The sequence below is a fragment of the Osmerus eperlanus genome, chromosome 1 (genome assembly GCF_963692335.1).
Source record: "Osmerus eperlanus chromosome 1, fOsmEpe2.1, whole genome shotgun sequence".
NCBI lineage: Eukaryota > Metazoa > Chordata > Actinopteri > Osmeriformes > Osmeridae > Osmerus > Osmerus eperlanus.
The window spans coordinates 17449663-17467344 of NC_085018.1; the positions used below are offsets into that span (position 1 = coordinate 17449663).

Sequence of the window (17682 nt, forward strand, 5' to 3'; positions counted from 1 at the left end):
TTACCCTGTGGTGATTATATAGCTCTTGATCAGCGTGCAAGTCCAGAGAAGTCTGTTTATGAATACTGAATTAAACAATGTAAATAATGTGTGAGTGTGTGTTAAACGTTTATTGAAATCAGGAAGAATCCATGTTTTTATTCAAGGTCATATGGACACACAATTTGTACCTCTTCTACCTTGTCCATGTGTCATCTAAGAGTAATCTTTATCCAGTCATTATTCCGACATTGTTTGAAAAATCTTATCATTCATCATTTGGTGTTCACATGCTCACATGCTGGGATTGAAGTCATTTTAAATAGTCCATCAATGTCAGACAATTTTCCCTTAGTCTGACATAGCCTAGCTGTTTAGACAGTGTGAGCCATTTCTTTTTCACTTTTCCATTGTCTCACTCTGACTGTTGACATTAAATTAAATGATGAACAAATTGTGTTCACCCCAAATTACTATTAAATGAATCTCACACTAGAGCCATTTTCAATTCAATGTGTAAAAGTGGACTGAGAGGAGATAAATAATCTCATAAAACTCTGCAATTCTGTGTTTAGCTATACTGAATACGTATCACTTATCAGCAAGAAGAAACAGCTCGACAGTTCTAATGTTGGGACAAGCGCACCTGTCGTTCTTGCATCTCCTATCCCCTCTACATCGGTTTCGAAAGACATGAGTTGAAGTGGGTTTAATACACTGTCGTAGCCTACCCTGTGTGTCAGTTAGAGCAAAAAATATGCCGGGATTTTGGGGAATGACGCTGAATTACTACAGGAAAAGCGTTCACCCTTGAGAAATCTCAGGTCGTCCTTGTATCACACACCCCTCCTTCCCCTTTCTTCTATCTCCCTCCAACTAAAAACGCACCCTCCATCCACCCCCTCCTCGCCTTCCCTCCCTTACCCGCTGCTTGCAGAGAGTAACCGTATTGGAGGGATGGAAGGACTGCGTGCATCCACGAGCGGCTACCCTCTGCAGTACATGAGATAATCTATGCGTTTGGCTGGTCCAAGTGTGGGATGCTCCTGCTCTGTGTGGAGAGGTCTAGAGTGATAGGCTGCTGAGAGAGAGAAATGCTAAAGGAATTATCTGATTTATGAACAGAAAAGGTCACTACCAACCTCTTTTTCTTGTCCCGTGGAGAATTTTTCCAATCCTGTGCTCTATAATATTTATGACACCACAAAGGCGTGAATTTATTCCGGTCACGTCGGGCGCTGACAGCCGGCTGTCCTGGAGCGCTCTGGAGTGAATCGGCGAGAGACAGCGCAGCGCGCGGACACCTGCAGTAGAATGTAGCGGGAATTCCCCTCATAAACCAGTGCAAGGTGGTAAGTAGTTACTCGTTAACCTAAGGAAATGTAATTATATATCGGATTCTCGTTTACTATCTGGTTACATGTAATGTGTAATTTAACGACGGTCACAGATTTTTCGTTAGAAAAAATTACATCAGGCATGTCAATTTCACTGTCAATGTTGCTTTCCAAATAATTAATGAGTCCGAAAATTCTTAATCTATTAGAATGTCAGAGAAATGTGACTTGTGTGATTATCAACGTTATAACTGTGAAGAATATCGATACATTTGTGTACGGGTCGCTTCCCAACATAGCATCGGCCTATCCGGAGTCAGTGCTCTGCTGTTCTCCATGGTGTTGCACTGAAAACGACACCCAACTAAGTCACCATCATCTCCCACTTCTGTTGCTAATAACACGATAAGTATCGTGGTGCACTGGTATCCTCAGAGTTCTACTCACCTGAGGCTGCTGCTGTTATGTAGGCTGTTCAAACAATAGACTAGAAGATGAGTCATGTCACATGATAAACTTTCAAAGTAGCATCGGATTGAAACCTGCCTTTAAGTCCTAAAATTCAAAATTCTAATAGAAATGTACGTCTACTACATATGATTCATCATGTGTTCATAAAGTAGGGTTAGAGTTAGGATTATCAGCCTACTAGATAAGGTCAACCATGACTTACTCACCAGGGTGAAGGCTGTAACTTTAACTGTAACCAAGGTAAACAAGTGTGACCTACTTTAGCTTGCTATATGTAAAAGGGTAACAGTAAATCTGTTTGAAATTCAAAAGTTTTCTGTTTTAGTGGGCCCAGGGATGCACAACGTTTTGAATGGCATAAAGTATCACAGACCATTGTGTATCAGGCATCCTAAACTAGTAAATCTCACTATTTCTGTATAAAGTGTGGATGTATGTTTTGTGAGAAAGGAGTGGGTTTTGAATTTGCCCCTCTTCTTTATTCCTCCTTGGGGAGCCCCTGCCGTGAATTCCAAAGGGACTGTCTTGGAAAACCTATTCCCATTCTTCTCACTCAAATCTCTATTGAACATGTGTGTGCTCCTGTATTAAGTGTGTATCCCTGTGGGTTTTTGTGCATTTGTGTGTGGGTGTGTGTGCGTGTGCGTGTGTGTCTGGATTTACAAGCGCACCTACGCATGCGTGCATTTGTGCATGTTTATATTTATGGAGGCTTTGATGATTCTTCTGTACGGTGTGTCACTCAGCTAGATGATACACAGTACATGAGGTAGCCGATGCTGTCGTATATGATTAATTTTAAACAAGTGGGGGGACATGTTATTCATGTTGTAGTTTTCCTCTAGAATGTTCTTATACAGATCTTATTCCTAGACACATTGTAGGCCTTAATGTTCAATTGGAGTTATATGGAGGAAATAAAATAGGAGCCACTTTGTGGACTTGACATCCATAGTTATTCAATATACAATGTTGTTTGTACAGTATGTGTGTCAGCTACTGAGTTTTGAGTCTGTATATCCACAAATCTCCTGTCATGTGTCTCTTTACTGTACTGTAGGTCTGCATGACTTTCCCCTAAATCAGCCAGTAGGGTGAATATGTTAAATAAAAATGCAGTGCACTTTATTATCTAAAACAAAAGAGACAAAGATGGGATAATCTAAAAGCTAGACTGGACCAATTAAATACACAACAGGAAAAGCAAATGAAATAGGGAGATGGAAAGATAAAGGATTCGGGATGGAGGAGAGCCAGGAGAAGATTTATATGTGAAAAAGTGGAACCAATGTATATGTTTGTGTGTGTGTGTGTGTGTGATGTATTGGGGCGAAGTGCTGGTACGGTGCTGGTCTCTTCCTCCCTCAGGTGTCAAGGTCTGTCATGATAGTGTGACAGCAGAGCGGACTACTGTGACCCACGCCCCAGGCCCCTCCTGCCCAAATTAAGTCCTGTCTGCAGGAGATAAATGGCAATAATTGAGTTCTAATTGCCTTCTGGAGAGAAATAACTTCATCATTTGAACCGAGCACAAGGGTCTTTCATCTCTCTATATGTCAGTTTATTCCCTCTCTTTTCTTACACTCCTTTCGTTTTTATCCCTTAGCTGTCTATCTACGATCTATCTCTCTTTTCATCCCTCCTTTTTTCCTCACTAAAGTACCCTTCTCCCTCCCAGAAAATGATCCCCTATGCCAGGCAGATGCAAGACTGGGTAATAAGCCTGTCATTGATCCACTGACATCGACACATCCTGGATTGGTGTATAATCAAACAAAAGAAAAAATGACCGTTCACATGCATGTAGTGTATGTCAAACTGCATTTCAGTGCTATGACTCAACCACCCGCTAGCCCCAGCCTGATTTCAGCTACGTTCATACATGATTTTGGATTCTGTCTCTTGATAAAAAGCTGTGTGATTGCAGTGTAGCCTTGATTGGGCTTATTGATGGATTGGTACTTGAAATGGCAAAATAACGGGCTAGCTGGTTCTGGGCTGGGTTGTAGTCTAGGACATGTTGATAATGGATGCTGGAGTTAAGTAACACATACAGACACACACACCCTGTGTTCTGTATTCTAACATGGGAATGTAGTTAAGGCACAAAACTGAATTTGCCCATATGCTGCATTGTTAAAGTCTGTATACTGTGCTTCACACTGAGATTGAGAAGAGTCAGCACAATAATGGAAAATGCGGTGGTGGCATGATGGATGGAAGGAGAGGAGGATAGTTTGGTAGTGGTCAAAAGAGAGATGGATAGAGGGAGTGAACAGGGCACAAACATTACCCTCAAGCGACTACACAACTCAGCATCTATCTGTACCTCTACATCTCCTTCCCATCCATCACTCCCTCCCCCATCTATCCACTCCAACAGTATCCCTCCGTTTCTCCATCCATCCCTCTATTCCTCCCTCTTACCCATCTCTTATGCTCCATCTCTCAGTTGCGTGCATGTCCGCATGCACAGACAGTGGAAAGGATCCAGAAGTCTTTTGAACACACAATATGTCAGTTTGCTCTAATGGTGATCCATCTTCAGTTCTATCTGCAGAAAACATGAGTAAGACTGTGTGGGTGGCTGTTTGGCTGGTGTGTAAGATATTACCCAGTGTGTGTTTGTGTGTGTACGCGTGCCTGCATGGGTATGTGTCTGCATGCATATGCGTGTGTGTGTCAATATGGATTGGTTTTATGGATTGGAAATTTTGAAAAAAGATGCTGTTTATATAGAGTGATGATAAAATATCAGTTTATGTTTTACTCACCCAGAACTGTGTGAAATACACAGGCATACCTGGTTCAGCCAGTGGCGTCGATGCTGTGGAGAGTACTGGTGTTTTGAAGAGGCAGTTTTCTTGGGCTGCCAGGGAGGCTGCTGTCCCAGCTGGTGGCTGTTAGCTCTTGGCACTGCTGGATGAATTGAGAGGGAAAATTACACCTTTGATCGATTGTCTCACTGCGGACCTTAGAAACACCTAAGACAGCTATGAGTCAGCAGTGGACTACCTCTCCACAACCCAGCTCCATCTCTCTGTCTCTCTCCCTCTTTCCCTTTTAACTTCCTCACTGCCCTCGCATTCTGATCAATATTCTACATCTCTCTCACTCTCTTTTTTTAACTCTCCCGCTAAGGTGGTAAGTCATTTTACATTTATCACAGCAAGATTAAACCACCTTTGGATGTGTGTTGGCATGCAAGGGATAAAACTGCTTTTTTGCTAGCATGGTTTTGGAAACGAATCCAGTGATACTTTGTTTGTCTGTTTGCTGCTCAGCACAACAGGGCTAAATGGAGCATGTCTCCTGTCACTGTGCCTACTGTATAGGAGCATGTCTCCGGTCACTGTGCCTACTGTATAGGAGCTGGCTACCTGTCACTGTGCCTACTGTATAGGAGTTGGCTACCTGTCACTGTGCCTACTGTATAGGAGCTGGCTACCTGTCACTGTGCCTACTGTATAGGAGCTGGCTACCTGTCACTGTGCCTACTGTATAGGAGCTGGTTACCTGTCACGGGTAGAAATAGAAGGCAGAAACGTGTGAGGTGTTGTTGCTATGCAGAAATTTTTACCCCTGGGGTACCACTCCAGAGTGATCCAGGCCGAAGGCTCGGGGTTTGGTGTCTGAATGCTGAGGTCTCCTCTTGGGCTTCCTGGATCTTGTCCAATTCTCTCACGGCGCAGAGAAAGAAGATAAACAAGCTTGAGATGTGAAGTGGGTCGGACACAAGAGTAGAAACACACAGTGATATAGTATGGCTATACTCATGTTTATGTATTGACTGGTTTCAAGTGGATGTTGTTATTAGCTGATGGTCATCAGCTGTGCGGTCGTGATGGCAAATGGGAGGGGTGTTGTGTTCTTCTTGAACCTCAACACCAAATAACCCAGCGATAAGTCAATAAGGATTCTGCTTTACATTTTCTAATGACCTAGCTGTGTGCTGATTGAATCTTGAGTTCAAATTCAATTAAACTCCTCCTCTCACTAGTCTATTTGCTGATCTGCATGCTGAGAGGGTTGTGTTGTAGACTGGTGACACGAAAGACCTTGGATTCAACCACTTGATAGGTTGGATCTGGACAGAACTGGTCTGATTAGAGGACATCAGTGAACATCAAGCAGCAACAGAGGATCCCATGAGGCCACAAGGCCTTTTCTTTCTAGTGTGAACAAAGCCTCTGAGGCCGGGAACTGAGACCCATCAGAGGCAACTGGGATTTGATTGGTGTCTGGGAGTGTGGTGACATCTAGTTGCATGCTGGGGTTACATATGAGATGTCATTGTTGCATGTGCCTTGGGAGCTGTGCTGGATATGTCATCCAACATTTACGACCCGGAGAGCTGTCGTTTTCCCCTCCTGTTCACTGTTATTTAGGTTATTAATAAATATATTATGAGCTGGATGTCCCTTCAACTCTGTGCTGTCCCCTTCATCTGTCTCTGGCCTGTCAATCACCGGCCTGCTGGGCTTTGTGTCTGAGTGTCACCTTGCTGTGAGCCACTGTCTACAAGCCCACCACCGACCGCCTGGGGTCTTACCACGACACACACACACACACACACACACACACACACACACATACTGGCAAACACAGACTTTCTCAAACTCAAACTTAGAAACAAACTTAGTATATACTCTACAAAGCCACCAAAACCTGTCTTTAAAGAGGGACTGGCAACACAAACTGTTTCAATAAGGAATTGAAGTGATGGAACAGAGACTGACACCATTTTAGTTTAACTGTGTGAATCACCACGTCCTCGTGGAACGGCTCAGATGAGCCAGATCAGCAGTTACCAGGGTAAGAAAAAGAGTTTTAGATCTGGAGGTCTAAGCTATGCTATAGTGTTGTCTGGATGTATGTCTCTGTCTTCTCCTCCCTCCTCACCCTGTCAAGACGAGGGGAAGCAGGACATTCCTCTCCTGAGGTTACAGTCCCAGCTGCTCATCTGAAAAGGCCATGTCTTCTAGACTGATATCTTTTTTTGTCCCCATCAAAGTACACATTGCCTTTCAGCAGTTTGTGTGTGTGTTTGTGTGTGTGCGTGTGTGTGTGTGTGTGCGTGCGTGTGTGTGTATGTGTGTGCGTGTGTGTGTGTGGTGGCATTGGTAATGTATGAGTGTCTCTTTTTCCACAGTGAGTTTGATGTGTTAAGCCTTCTTGATTATATGTCTAAAATAAGTCTCAGTTTTATTCTGATGTACTGTAAAGAAACCCTAAGGATTGTTCCATCCTTACCAGGCCTCTCTTGCTAAATGTGTTTCTGTGTTAAAGAGACAAACTTGGATAAATAAAGGTTAAAGAAAATAATAGTGTAATAGTGCTCACTGTGTCAGTAAAAGATGGTGGATCTGATTTGTGGTTGGCTACTCGCAGTTTCAGCACAGGCAATCAGACCCTTGTTACAAAGCCAGAGCTTCCCTTAGGAGAGGGATGATGATGTCATGTATTTGAAGAGATTAAATGCGTACATCATCCATTGTCTCATCTTCCTCTCATCCACAAGCAGCACAGAGACACATTACATTCTACCTTTTCCATACATAAGGAATTGGGCGATTAAATCTTTTTTAACATCTATGTTCTCACACAAATAACAGCGTGCTGATGAATGTGTAACTTTGGCATAGCACACTATATTCAAATTTAATAATTTCCCATATTGCTTTTGCAATGACTTCATTGCCTTAAATTGACATTTAGTCCTCTCAGTGACAGTGTTCAATTGACTTAACGGCTGCACCAAAGATATATAATTAACTTTCAGTGTGATCAATATTTTGCAGTGATGGATCACTAGAATCCCCTGTGCATGGATCGTCCTGTCTGGTGGCCTTGTTTATTCTCCTGGCCTCGTCAGGGTCCCTGTGTGGTGCTGGTTATATAGACATCTATATAGACAGTCTTCTAGAAATGTGTCCTTGAAGTGTACGATCAGGAGCGTACTGTAAAACAGGACACATTCAAAGAGTCACTTACCATTGGATATGATGTCCTTGTCCCGGCACCAGTCTCTTACTTGTGATGAGACTGCTGAGGTGTCACTGTACAGTGTGTTTGCATGTTCTCCTTGACAAAGAAGGGAATGGAACACTGTTTTCTTACTCCACATTACAGCTCTGAAAGAGGGTGTCTCACTCCCATGATACCCTTGACTCTGTGTATATTTACATCCATTGATGTGTATCACCTAATCAATAACTCATTATGACTTTCTCGCTGAGATGTATGGGTATTTTGTCACAACACAACACTTTCATTGTGAAACAACGATGTGCGGGCATTTGAGCAAATGAGGCCACAGACGAGATTGTATCGTAAATGTACAATCCTTGACCATAAAAAAAAGAATCTTAACAGCACATTACCTATTGCCATGCATTCTGTCAATATAAAAAGACAATCTTGTATTCAGTTCAGGTAGCCCTCTGTGTGACACGCCTTGTCCCAGTTTAATGAGGCAGGGAGGGCTACAGGGTGTGGTGGGTTCTGCTCTCTGTTGCCTCAGGCTTATAAACTGGCAGGTCGATGATGCTTTACATCAATGTTCCAGCGACACCACAAACCCCACGGAACCCATTAGTGGATTAGGGGAGCCTGTCTCCACAGAAGGACTGTCTGTTCTGTCTCCAAGACAGCAGGGAGATATGGGTTCGACAGGACGGAAAAGAAAATACTGGTTTATCCGTCGGGGCCTTGCAGAAAGAGAAAGATGATTCTGACAGGTCCTCAGAGAAGGGATTCAAGGTCAAAGAATTGGGTATCACGTCTCATTTCTTCTATTCTGTCAACAAGGAGGCCTCGCCAGTATTTCATTGTTCTCCAGTCTGGTATTTTGATATGCAGTGTGAGGATGCTTGTCTCCTGTCAGCGCACCAGAGAGGTCAGTCACGACGAGAGAGCACTGCACATGCTAGGCAATTCAGAGAGAATCAAAGTGGAGAGGCAATATAGACCAAGATGGAGGGAGGCGAGAGAAGCCTCTAAAGGGATGGAGAGAGAGAGAGAGAGACCGACAGAGCCGGCGAGACAGGGGAGCTGGCCTTGTTTATGTGATACTGTCTAAAGATCATTGACCCATTCGTCTTCATTACGCGTCTCTCTGAAAACTATTAACTGACGCCACACTCATTTGGACGCCTCCCATGTGGAGATGTGCTGCATGTTCTCCCACGCGATGCAGACGACCAGCAGAGCGAGCCAGCTCCACTCAGAGCTCAACTCCTCCTCAACCAAACATGTTTTACATGGATCGTGAAATTAATATGAGAAAGAGGTCTTAGTGGGGAGAGGTTTAAAAGGGGTTATGAATGTTTGAAGAACATTTGATCAAATATGTCATTGTCATTTGGTGTACACGATCATGATTGGTTGTTGCGTGTAGAGATGATGTGTGGTGCTGGTGGTGGGTTTTCTCTGGGGCTGTTACAGTATTTTATTTATCTGATCAAGTTTGTGGGAAAGTACATCTTGTGGAAGTTTGGACCACCCACTGAGAGACTGTATGAGAATGCGATTAGTCCCCCAGTCTTTTCAAACTAGTGTGTGTGAACACAACACAGTGAATGAGCTGGAGAGTGAGTAAGCACTGTCGGACAAAAGCTCCCCGATGGCTTGTTAAAAGCTGTGGGCTGTTTGCAGCATCTCCATCTGCTCACCTATTGCCTCAAAAAACACACACACACACACACACACACTTGTACACACACACTCTTCTGGGAGAAATGACTCCCACTCCACCCTGAACTCTTTCCATGTTCACTGAACTTGTTGTTGTCTCATCTATGACCAGACAGAACAGGAATCAAACTTTCAGTTGTTTTGTCCACTCATGGCTGCACCTTTCGTGTGAAATATACGTAACACGTCATGTTCTTGACTGAGGGCTGAGAGAGGTCTATTTAAAGACTTACAATACAGACAAAGTTGAACTTTAACTGGAATTGTTTTGTCTCTCCCTTTCTTTCCACAGAATCGTAGAGAAAGAACAGAACCTGTCAGTCATTTTCAGAGCTGTCTTCAGTGCCTGGCCAGAGCGAGAGAGCGAGAGAGCGAGAGAGCGAGAGAGCGAGAGAGCGAGAGAGCGAGAGAGCGAGAGAGCGAGAGAGCGCGGAGCATGGGCTGGCGAGGCGATCGCCGTTGATATGTATGAAAGAGTGCTGCTGTGTCCATGGAGACCGAAGGCTACAGCGACCTCCTGGAGACCAGCGACGGGCAGGGGGCCGGCCTCCTGGAGGGAGGGGGTGTGGGTGGGTTGGAACCAGAATGGAGCGCACCGTATCCCCTGGGTTTCCAGGTGTCGCTGACCACTGTGCTCATGCTGGAGCTGGTGCTGGGCTTCAGCAGCAACCTCACCGTGTTGGTCCTCTACTGCGCCCAGTCCAACCTGGTCGACTCGGTCAGTAACCTGGTCACGGTCAACCTGCACGTGCTGGATATTCTGGTGTGTGTGCTGTGTCTGCCGCTGACCGTGGCCATTATCCTACTGCCCAGCGAGGGCGGTGGGGAGGGTCTAGCCACGCTGTGCTGCTTCCATGAGGCCTGTGTGACCTTCACCAGTGTAGCCACAGCCGTCAACGTGTTGGTCATCAGCCTGGACCGCTACGACATCTCGGTGCGGCCTGCCACCCGCCTACTCACACCCCGACGTGCAGCGCTGCTGCTGGCGGCTGTCTGGGCGCTGTCGCTCGCCGTCTTTTTCCTGCCCTTCCTGGAAGGAGACTTCTTTTCCTCAGGGGTGGAGGAGGAGGAAGGGAACGAGGGAGGAGAGACCGCAGAGGGGGACAGCACCGTGTCGACGGGTCTACCCACCAGACTGGCTCCCACGCTTCTTTCCTCCCCCTCGCCCTCTTTTTCCTCCATCCTCTCGTCCTCCTCCTTCAAGTCGTCAGGCCACCTGCCGCTGGAGTGGCAGAACCGGACTCTGCTGTGCGCGGGCGGGCAGGGCTACCACACGGGCATGGCCATGTACTACCACCTGCTGCTCCAGGTGCCCTGCTTCTTCATAGCAGTGGCCGTCATGTTGTTTACCTACTCCCGTATCCTGCAGGCCCTCAACATCCGCATCGGCACCCACATGATGCGTGGTGGGGTGGCCGGACGCTCCAAAGACTCAGGCTGCAGGGTGAGGCGACGACGACGGAAGAGGAAGGACCTGAGTCTAGGAACCACCGCCGCAGAGACGGCCTCCTCCAGCCAAACCCAGCACCTCACCCACGCACCCCTCATCCCCACACCCACACCTGCCTCACCCCCGCCCCTGTCCATCATCACCCAGGTCACTTCTGACAGCGGGGCTACAGGTATCACCACCGCTGCCACCACCCCTGTGGCTACCACGCCCGCCACCCCTGCCCCGCAGACCCCAGACCAAGCCCCAACCGCGGTCCCTCAGACCCAGACCATTTCCCCACCCCAACCCCAGGCCCAGCCCCAGCCACCGGCCTCCTTGGGTGTTCAGGCATCAGTGTCAGCCATTATCGCCCTGAGGCGGGCGGTGAGGCGCCACCGGGACCGGCGGGAGCGCCAGCGGCGGGTCTTCAAGATGTCCCTCATCATCATCTCCTCCTTCCTGGGCTGCTGGGCTCCCCTGTCGGCGGTCAACGTGCTGATCCTGGCGCTGGGCCCCAGCGATGGCCTGGTCCGGGTGCGCCTCTGCTTTCTGGCCATGGCCTACGGCACCACCATCTTCCATCCCCTACTCTACGCCTTCACCAGGCAGAAGCTGCGCCGTGCGCTGAAGACCCGGGTCAAGAAGAGGGTGGTGTCTCTGCTGCAGGTGGACCCGGCACCAAGCGGGGGAACTGTCATCCACAACTCCTGGGTGGAGGGGGGAGGACAGAGGAAGGCACGCAAGCCGCGGGTGGAGGCCAGCGATGCCACAGACCGATGCCTCACGGAGGCAGTGAGGGAGTGAGGCTATTTGTGTGTGTGTGTGTGTGTGTGGGTTGAGTGTTGATGAGAGGGAGTGTGTGTTGAGTCATAAGAGTGAGATATTCAGTGATAGAAGCTATTCGTTTACAACGGTCACAGGAGCCATGGTTGTCATCTCTAAAAGCAGGTCAGCCCAGGGGTCCAATTAGAGGCTGCTCTCAACATACTGCCTCTAATTAGAAGCCCAGCCCAGCAAGATGGCCACCGCCATCTCCATTGCATCGCCTACTGGCAATAGGTGATATTACTGCTACCACACTTAAAAAAACACATCTTTGCAAAAGAACACTAACACTAACACTGTAAAAACACTGTCATGCCCATGCGCGTACACAAACACATACACATATCCTTAATGCACATAGTTAATGTAGTGTTAGTCATCCTCTGTGAAAGCACATAAGACCTACTGACCCAGCACACCAATTATTCTCAGTGAGAATCACTGTCAAGTCTGTATAGTTTGATTAGTCATGCCTTAATTCAGTTCTTTGTTGGTACTCAGTGGAGATGGTGCTGAATGTTGTGTTGGTTTTACAAGAATAAGCATAATAAAAGTATAAGCAAGAGTGTGTGTGCGTGCGTGCGTGCATGAGTGTGTGTGTGTGTGTGTGTGGTATAATGTGCAATAAATCTCAAGGAATGATTGAGCCTCATTGGATGTAAACTAAGAATTGGTTTGTTTTTAGCTTGAATTGCTAAAGCTATGGGTGACAACATCTGTTGATTGCAGGCAGTTAGCTTTGTCATGTCGTATTAGTCGACATGGTCAACAAACAAATCATATGGCGCAACTGTAACTATGTGAATATTACAGTATGGATATACTGAAATCTCTCTTCAATTTTACTGAGGTCATCAAAGGGCAATATTTAGCATCAGTCCCTCCAACTATCCATAAGTGGGGCATGCAATCCGCAATTTTAACACAAAACAACGTTTTACAGTAAACAAGAGGTCGCTTTTCGATGTCAGTGTTAAACATACAGGACAGAACATTGCGAATTTGTAATTTGTGTTTAGAGTCTATTGGAGGGCAGTGTGGAGGGCAGCACTGTGGACCATCAGAAGCTCCAGAGTTAGACAGGGCTGGCACCATGCAGCTGTTCTGGAGAAGTCCTGTTTCTTTTCTATCTCTGTCAGCCTCCTCCTCAGGGCTTTCTATCTCTGTATCGCCACACCAGCCCTCATCTAGTCAGTATAAATGGTGTTAGATATAGAATCATAATGTTACTCTACATGTTTATTAGAAACACTTTGTTTAGACGATGGCCTCCTGAATGAGCTACGGGGGCTTTGGGCTACATCCACTGCTCCTCTTAACCAGTTGGAGCCAGCCAGAAGAAAAGACATCCTGTGTATTTATATATGTACATTTTATCAGGGATGTAAATATTGAATTATCCAGCTATGGAGGGTTTGAGTTGTAGAAGTGAGTTGTTTGGTCACAATCATCTGCTGGCCAGAATCCTGAGTGGGTGGGACACGTGATGAGATCACACTTAATGTATTTGTGTTAATGTATGTGTGTTCTGTTCTGTACATTTATGACCATGTGAATAGAGATATAGTATTGTACATGATTTCTATTGTGTCACCAAAATTGTATTTCTTAATAGAGAAGAACAAAGTCTGTATTAAAGAAATTGACTATCTATGATTTTCTTAGTATTTTTGAGAGTACACACCGACACAAACCGACACATACACACACCCACATACACACTCCCACACCCACATACACACTCCCATGCCCACATACACACTCCCACACCCAAGCAAGAGATGAAGCATGTCGCCTGATGAAAAACGATCAACTGAAACCCCACCATGTTTGACATCTATCTAGCTTCCATCTGGTTATGCTAAATCACCAGAAGAACCTTATAAAGATAGTCACTAATTAGTTGCGTTCAAATAGCAACCTTTTAACTGCATGGGGCCACTCTATTAATCATGAACCACCATTGACAAGCAACATCATAGAATAATGCAGAGAGAGAATGGGTGAGCTCACAACCAATTTAGAAGCACTCTTGCCATGTGGGAAGGTTAAAGCAGTATAATACCTTCTTGCCACTGTTCACTTAATATATTCAGAACAAGCTCTTTTAGCAACAGGAATGGATGTGGCCTTGAAAAAGAGTTTGCCTTGATTGCATATAACCCTTTTAAATTGATTATACATCACATTTGCCAAGTTTTATTTAGTAAGCCCAATTATACTGCATATGACTAGTCCTGTCAAAACATTTTAATCACAGTCTGATATAATGTTATTCTCCTGGCTCTAAGCAACACTCAGATCTGTTCTTCTGGAGGCATCTTTAATCCCTTTTTCCCCCGTGGGCATAACTCTCCCTCTCTCTCTCACGTCCCTCGACTCACATTTCCCTTTTACATACTTTGCTTCTGCTCTCATTCTCTCTCTGATCCCTAAATTTAGCAACTCTGTCCCAGATCCTTACAGTATTTACTGCTGACTGTTGTTTGCTCACCCTCCTCTCATGTGTGTGTCCTCATGCCCCTCTCTGCCCCTCTCTGGTGTCACAACAGTGATAATCTGATGTGCCAATGAGGGTTCATGTCAAATTTCAAGAAGACGTGTTTTATAGAACTCTAACTAGCAAATTGTGGGGATGTCTTCAATAAAAAATAACATATTTTGTCAATAACAGACATGTGTGTGTGTTTGTACACACTGTATGTATCTATATAAGTATATATGTGTGTGTTCACAAGTTCACATGCGTATGATACTGATTTGATTACACCAAAGAATGTGCAGTTAGTAATATCATTTGTATCCTCCTGTTAATCTCATCAGTTCCCTCCTTTTCCCTCCTCATCCTCTTCTCCCGGTCTTCCGACATTCCACCCTTCCTCACCCTTTGTTCCCTGTCTCTCTCATCTCTTTTCCACACTCATGCTTTCCAGAACAATGGAAAACATCTGCAATGCCTGTGGAGGAAGGAAAGTCACCTTGGGGGAAACAGAGATGAGAATGGGAGAGGGAAAGATCAGCAAGAAGAGAGAGAGAGGAGCAGTAGAGATAGGTAGAGAAGCAGGAGAAAATTGAGATGGAGGGAGAAGAGAAAAAAGCCAAAGCAACAGAGAGAGGAGATTAGAGGACAGGTAAGGAGGGAGAGATGAGGTAAGAGCAGGGAAGGATAAATAAGTATTAAGAGCAACACTGCAGCCCACAGGAAGAAAAAAACAAAACACTGACGATAACATTGGAAGATAATGCAGATGTAACGAGTTTGAGAGCCAAACTACCACCCCCACAACTGCTGCAGTATTACTATAGTCCTGGTATTACTGCTATGTTGGATGAGGAACCAACAAGGCAGGAAGACTGTCTACTGTTAGACTATCTGGGAAATTATTTATATGTTATTTCAACACACCGTGTTTATCAGTCACTACAAATAATCCATTACGCTAAAATATTATCAAAATGCTTTCATATGGCCCGTAGCCTATTTCCCAAGAACATTAAGAAATTATCATTCATCTAGTGTGGTTTTTTTTATTGCCACACTCTGGAAACGTAAATTATAATGTTGGGACAGTGTTTGGGGAAATTAATTGCGTTTTTTTTTTTACATTCAAACTACCTTTACATTTCTTAAAAAAGCCGTTTCTAAACTGTCATTAATGATTTCGCTTGCTTCGTCCAGCTGGTCTCCTGACCCAGCTGTCAGATACTGGCTTTGACCCGAAGTGTGTGTAGAGGACAAAGTAGGCTATTCAATTATGCATGTAGCCTTACATGAATATGATTAAGAACCGAATTAAAATGATTACAAAAATCAAGAGCATGCTTTAAAGTAACCCAGAGTCACAGTGCCATGTAATTTGTAAGCTCGCTTCCAGAGGTTATTTCTCAATACGATTTCCTCCACATTAGATACACATTCTGAATAATTTAGACCTAAACCTTGTCTTGTGCGTAATCAGTTGGAATAATTTCGCCTGTTTGTAGTTCCCAGAAAAAAAAGACTAGTAGCCAATTTGTAGCCTTTAATTATATAGTAATTTTAAATTGAAAACTATTCCGTTTACATTCATGGCGCCGAAATAGCTCAGTTGGGAGAGCGTTAGACTGAAGATCTAAAGGTCCCTGGTTCGATCCCGGGTTTCGGCAGCATGTGTTTTTTGGGAATCATTACAGTGGAACATTTGGCTGCTTTATGACATTTTCGTAATTTAACAGTGCCTACATATTAAACTAAATTAAGCTGTCATTACTCTGCACACCTTACATGCGAAGCACTTATGAAACAAAAATAGATTTTCCACCATGGAAAATCTATTTCCAAGGCGTTTTCCACCATGTATCAGGTTATTATTTTGTTCTACTATTATAGATCCATGCTATTTGTATGTTTATCGTATGCACTTTCCTGCCACAGAAAATTCCTTGTTTATGTGAATTTACATGGTGAAGAAAGCCCATTCTAATTCTGATTGATTTTGATTGCCGCATATAAAAAAGGAAAAGTAAGCTTTACACACAACATTCCACAAGGGGGCATTGTACGACCATTTATCTACTGCTTGATTTTGTTTACTCACCCGAGGACATTCGAAACCAATAGAAATAACCATTTAGCATAGACTTGAATGACGTTGTTTGTTAGAAAAAGAAAATTAAGAGGAGCATGGACTGCATACGTCAGAGCTCAATGAAATTAGTTTAGCCAGTGGCGGCTGGTTCCATCAGTACAGAAAGGAATAGGAATATATTTTGACTATATATGAGTATTTGAAGCTGATACATGAATAAAGTAAACGTAAATAAGTAAATGGAGTCTTAGTAGACTGAGCAGGTGCACAGTTCAGCCTGATGCTTTTTGATATTAGGTGACTGTACAGTATGTATCCCATAAAATATGGTTGGCTGGCTTGACATGTAGCTTGACACTCATATTACCATTACTTATCGCAAACAGTCATATACACATTACCAGTCCTTAAACAATTAATATTGCCTTGTAAGTCAACACAGTCATGTGTGGTTGACGTACAGATTTAGTCGAATCATGCTTGGTCTTCAGTTATTGCCACTCCACATTAATGAGTATATACCAGACCAAACAAAAGTCCCTCATTTATTTTGTCTTGGTTTGTGTGTCTGAAATATTTTGTTTCTAGTTTATCCCTGCCTAGTCCTGTTTACATAAAAGAGCTAAAAAAAAAGCTAAAAGAGTGTGGGGGCATCTGACTGTAATTTCAGAAAGGTGAAGGTATGCTCTGAGGAGTCAGGAAGTTCACACATGGTTGTTAATACACACTAGCCAAACACTCTTACGTAACAGTTACTGAAAACAGACAATGTCCATTCCCCCATCATTCCCCAAACACTCCAAAGCCCCCCCCCCCCCCTTTACCCCATCTCTCTGTACTCCTCCTTTTCCTCTTCTCTCCACACTCCAGAGCACCCTATCTGAGCCACATGGGCCTTGTGTGCCTATAGAGTTTAGCACTGTCTTGTTTTCTCATCTATACTCGTTTGCCTCTCCGCTATCATGACTAACCCTAACCTTAAAAATGTATTAAAGAAAGAAAGAAATCTGCCCATACGTATGTCTGTTACATTTATGTTATCTGCTTTGATGGGAGTATTATCTTAGTGTAAGTGCTTTCAATACTGCTTCTGTGGTCTGGTTATGTAACCATCTCAAGGTTACATCTCTAGGTTATACAGTACAGTTTGGCTAGCTCTAGTTCAATGCCCAATGTATTGACTAGTGCCATATCTGTTAGTTTGTCAGTTTAATCTTTTCTCCAGTCTGGAGGTTGTTTGTGCTAGAAGGACATGGTTATTATAACACCCATGATGGGGAGTTGTTAATGTTAATGTGTGTATTTGTTCATTTCTGATTGTAGAAGAACCTATATATACAGTCCATACTGTATATTACTTTTGCTTACTATTTGT

General features: G+C 44.4%; 1 protein-coding gene and 1 non-coding gene across 2 annotated transcripts; both read left to right on the forward strand.

Moving 5' to 3' along the window:
- The first annotated feature begins 942 nt into the window (after nt 1-942).
- On the forward strand, nt 943-13384 carry LOC134023131 (G-protein coupled receptor 22). The gene is made up of 3 exons (XM_062464981.1): nt 943-1331; nt 9775-9834; nt 9881-13384. Exon 3 carries the CDS (start codon nt 9973-9975, stop codon nt 11716-11718), a length of 1746 nt encoding a protein of 581 aa, XP_062320965.1. The 5' UTR covers nt 943-1331; nt 9775-9834; nt 9881-9972; the 3' UTR covers nt 11719-13384.
- A 2428-nt stretch (nt 13385-15812) lies between these two features.
- On the forward strand, nt 15813-15885 carry trnaf-gaa (transfer RNA phenylalanine (anticodon GAA)). The gene has a single exon. It is a non-coding gene; the product is annotated as a tRNA-Phe (tRNA).
- The last annotated feature ends 1797 nt before the right edge of the window (nt 15886-17682 follow it).

Excerpts from the sequence above, each read along its gene's own strand:
- LOC134023131 (XM_062464981.1), top strand. The coding sequence starts at position 9,973 with ATGGAGACCGAAGGCTACAGCGACCTCCTGGAGACCAGCGACGGGCAG.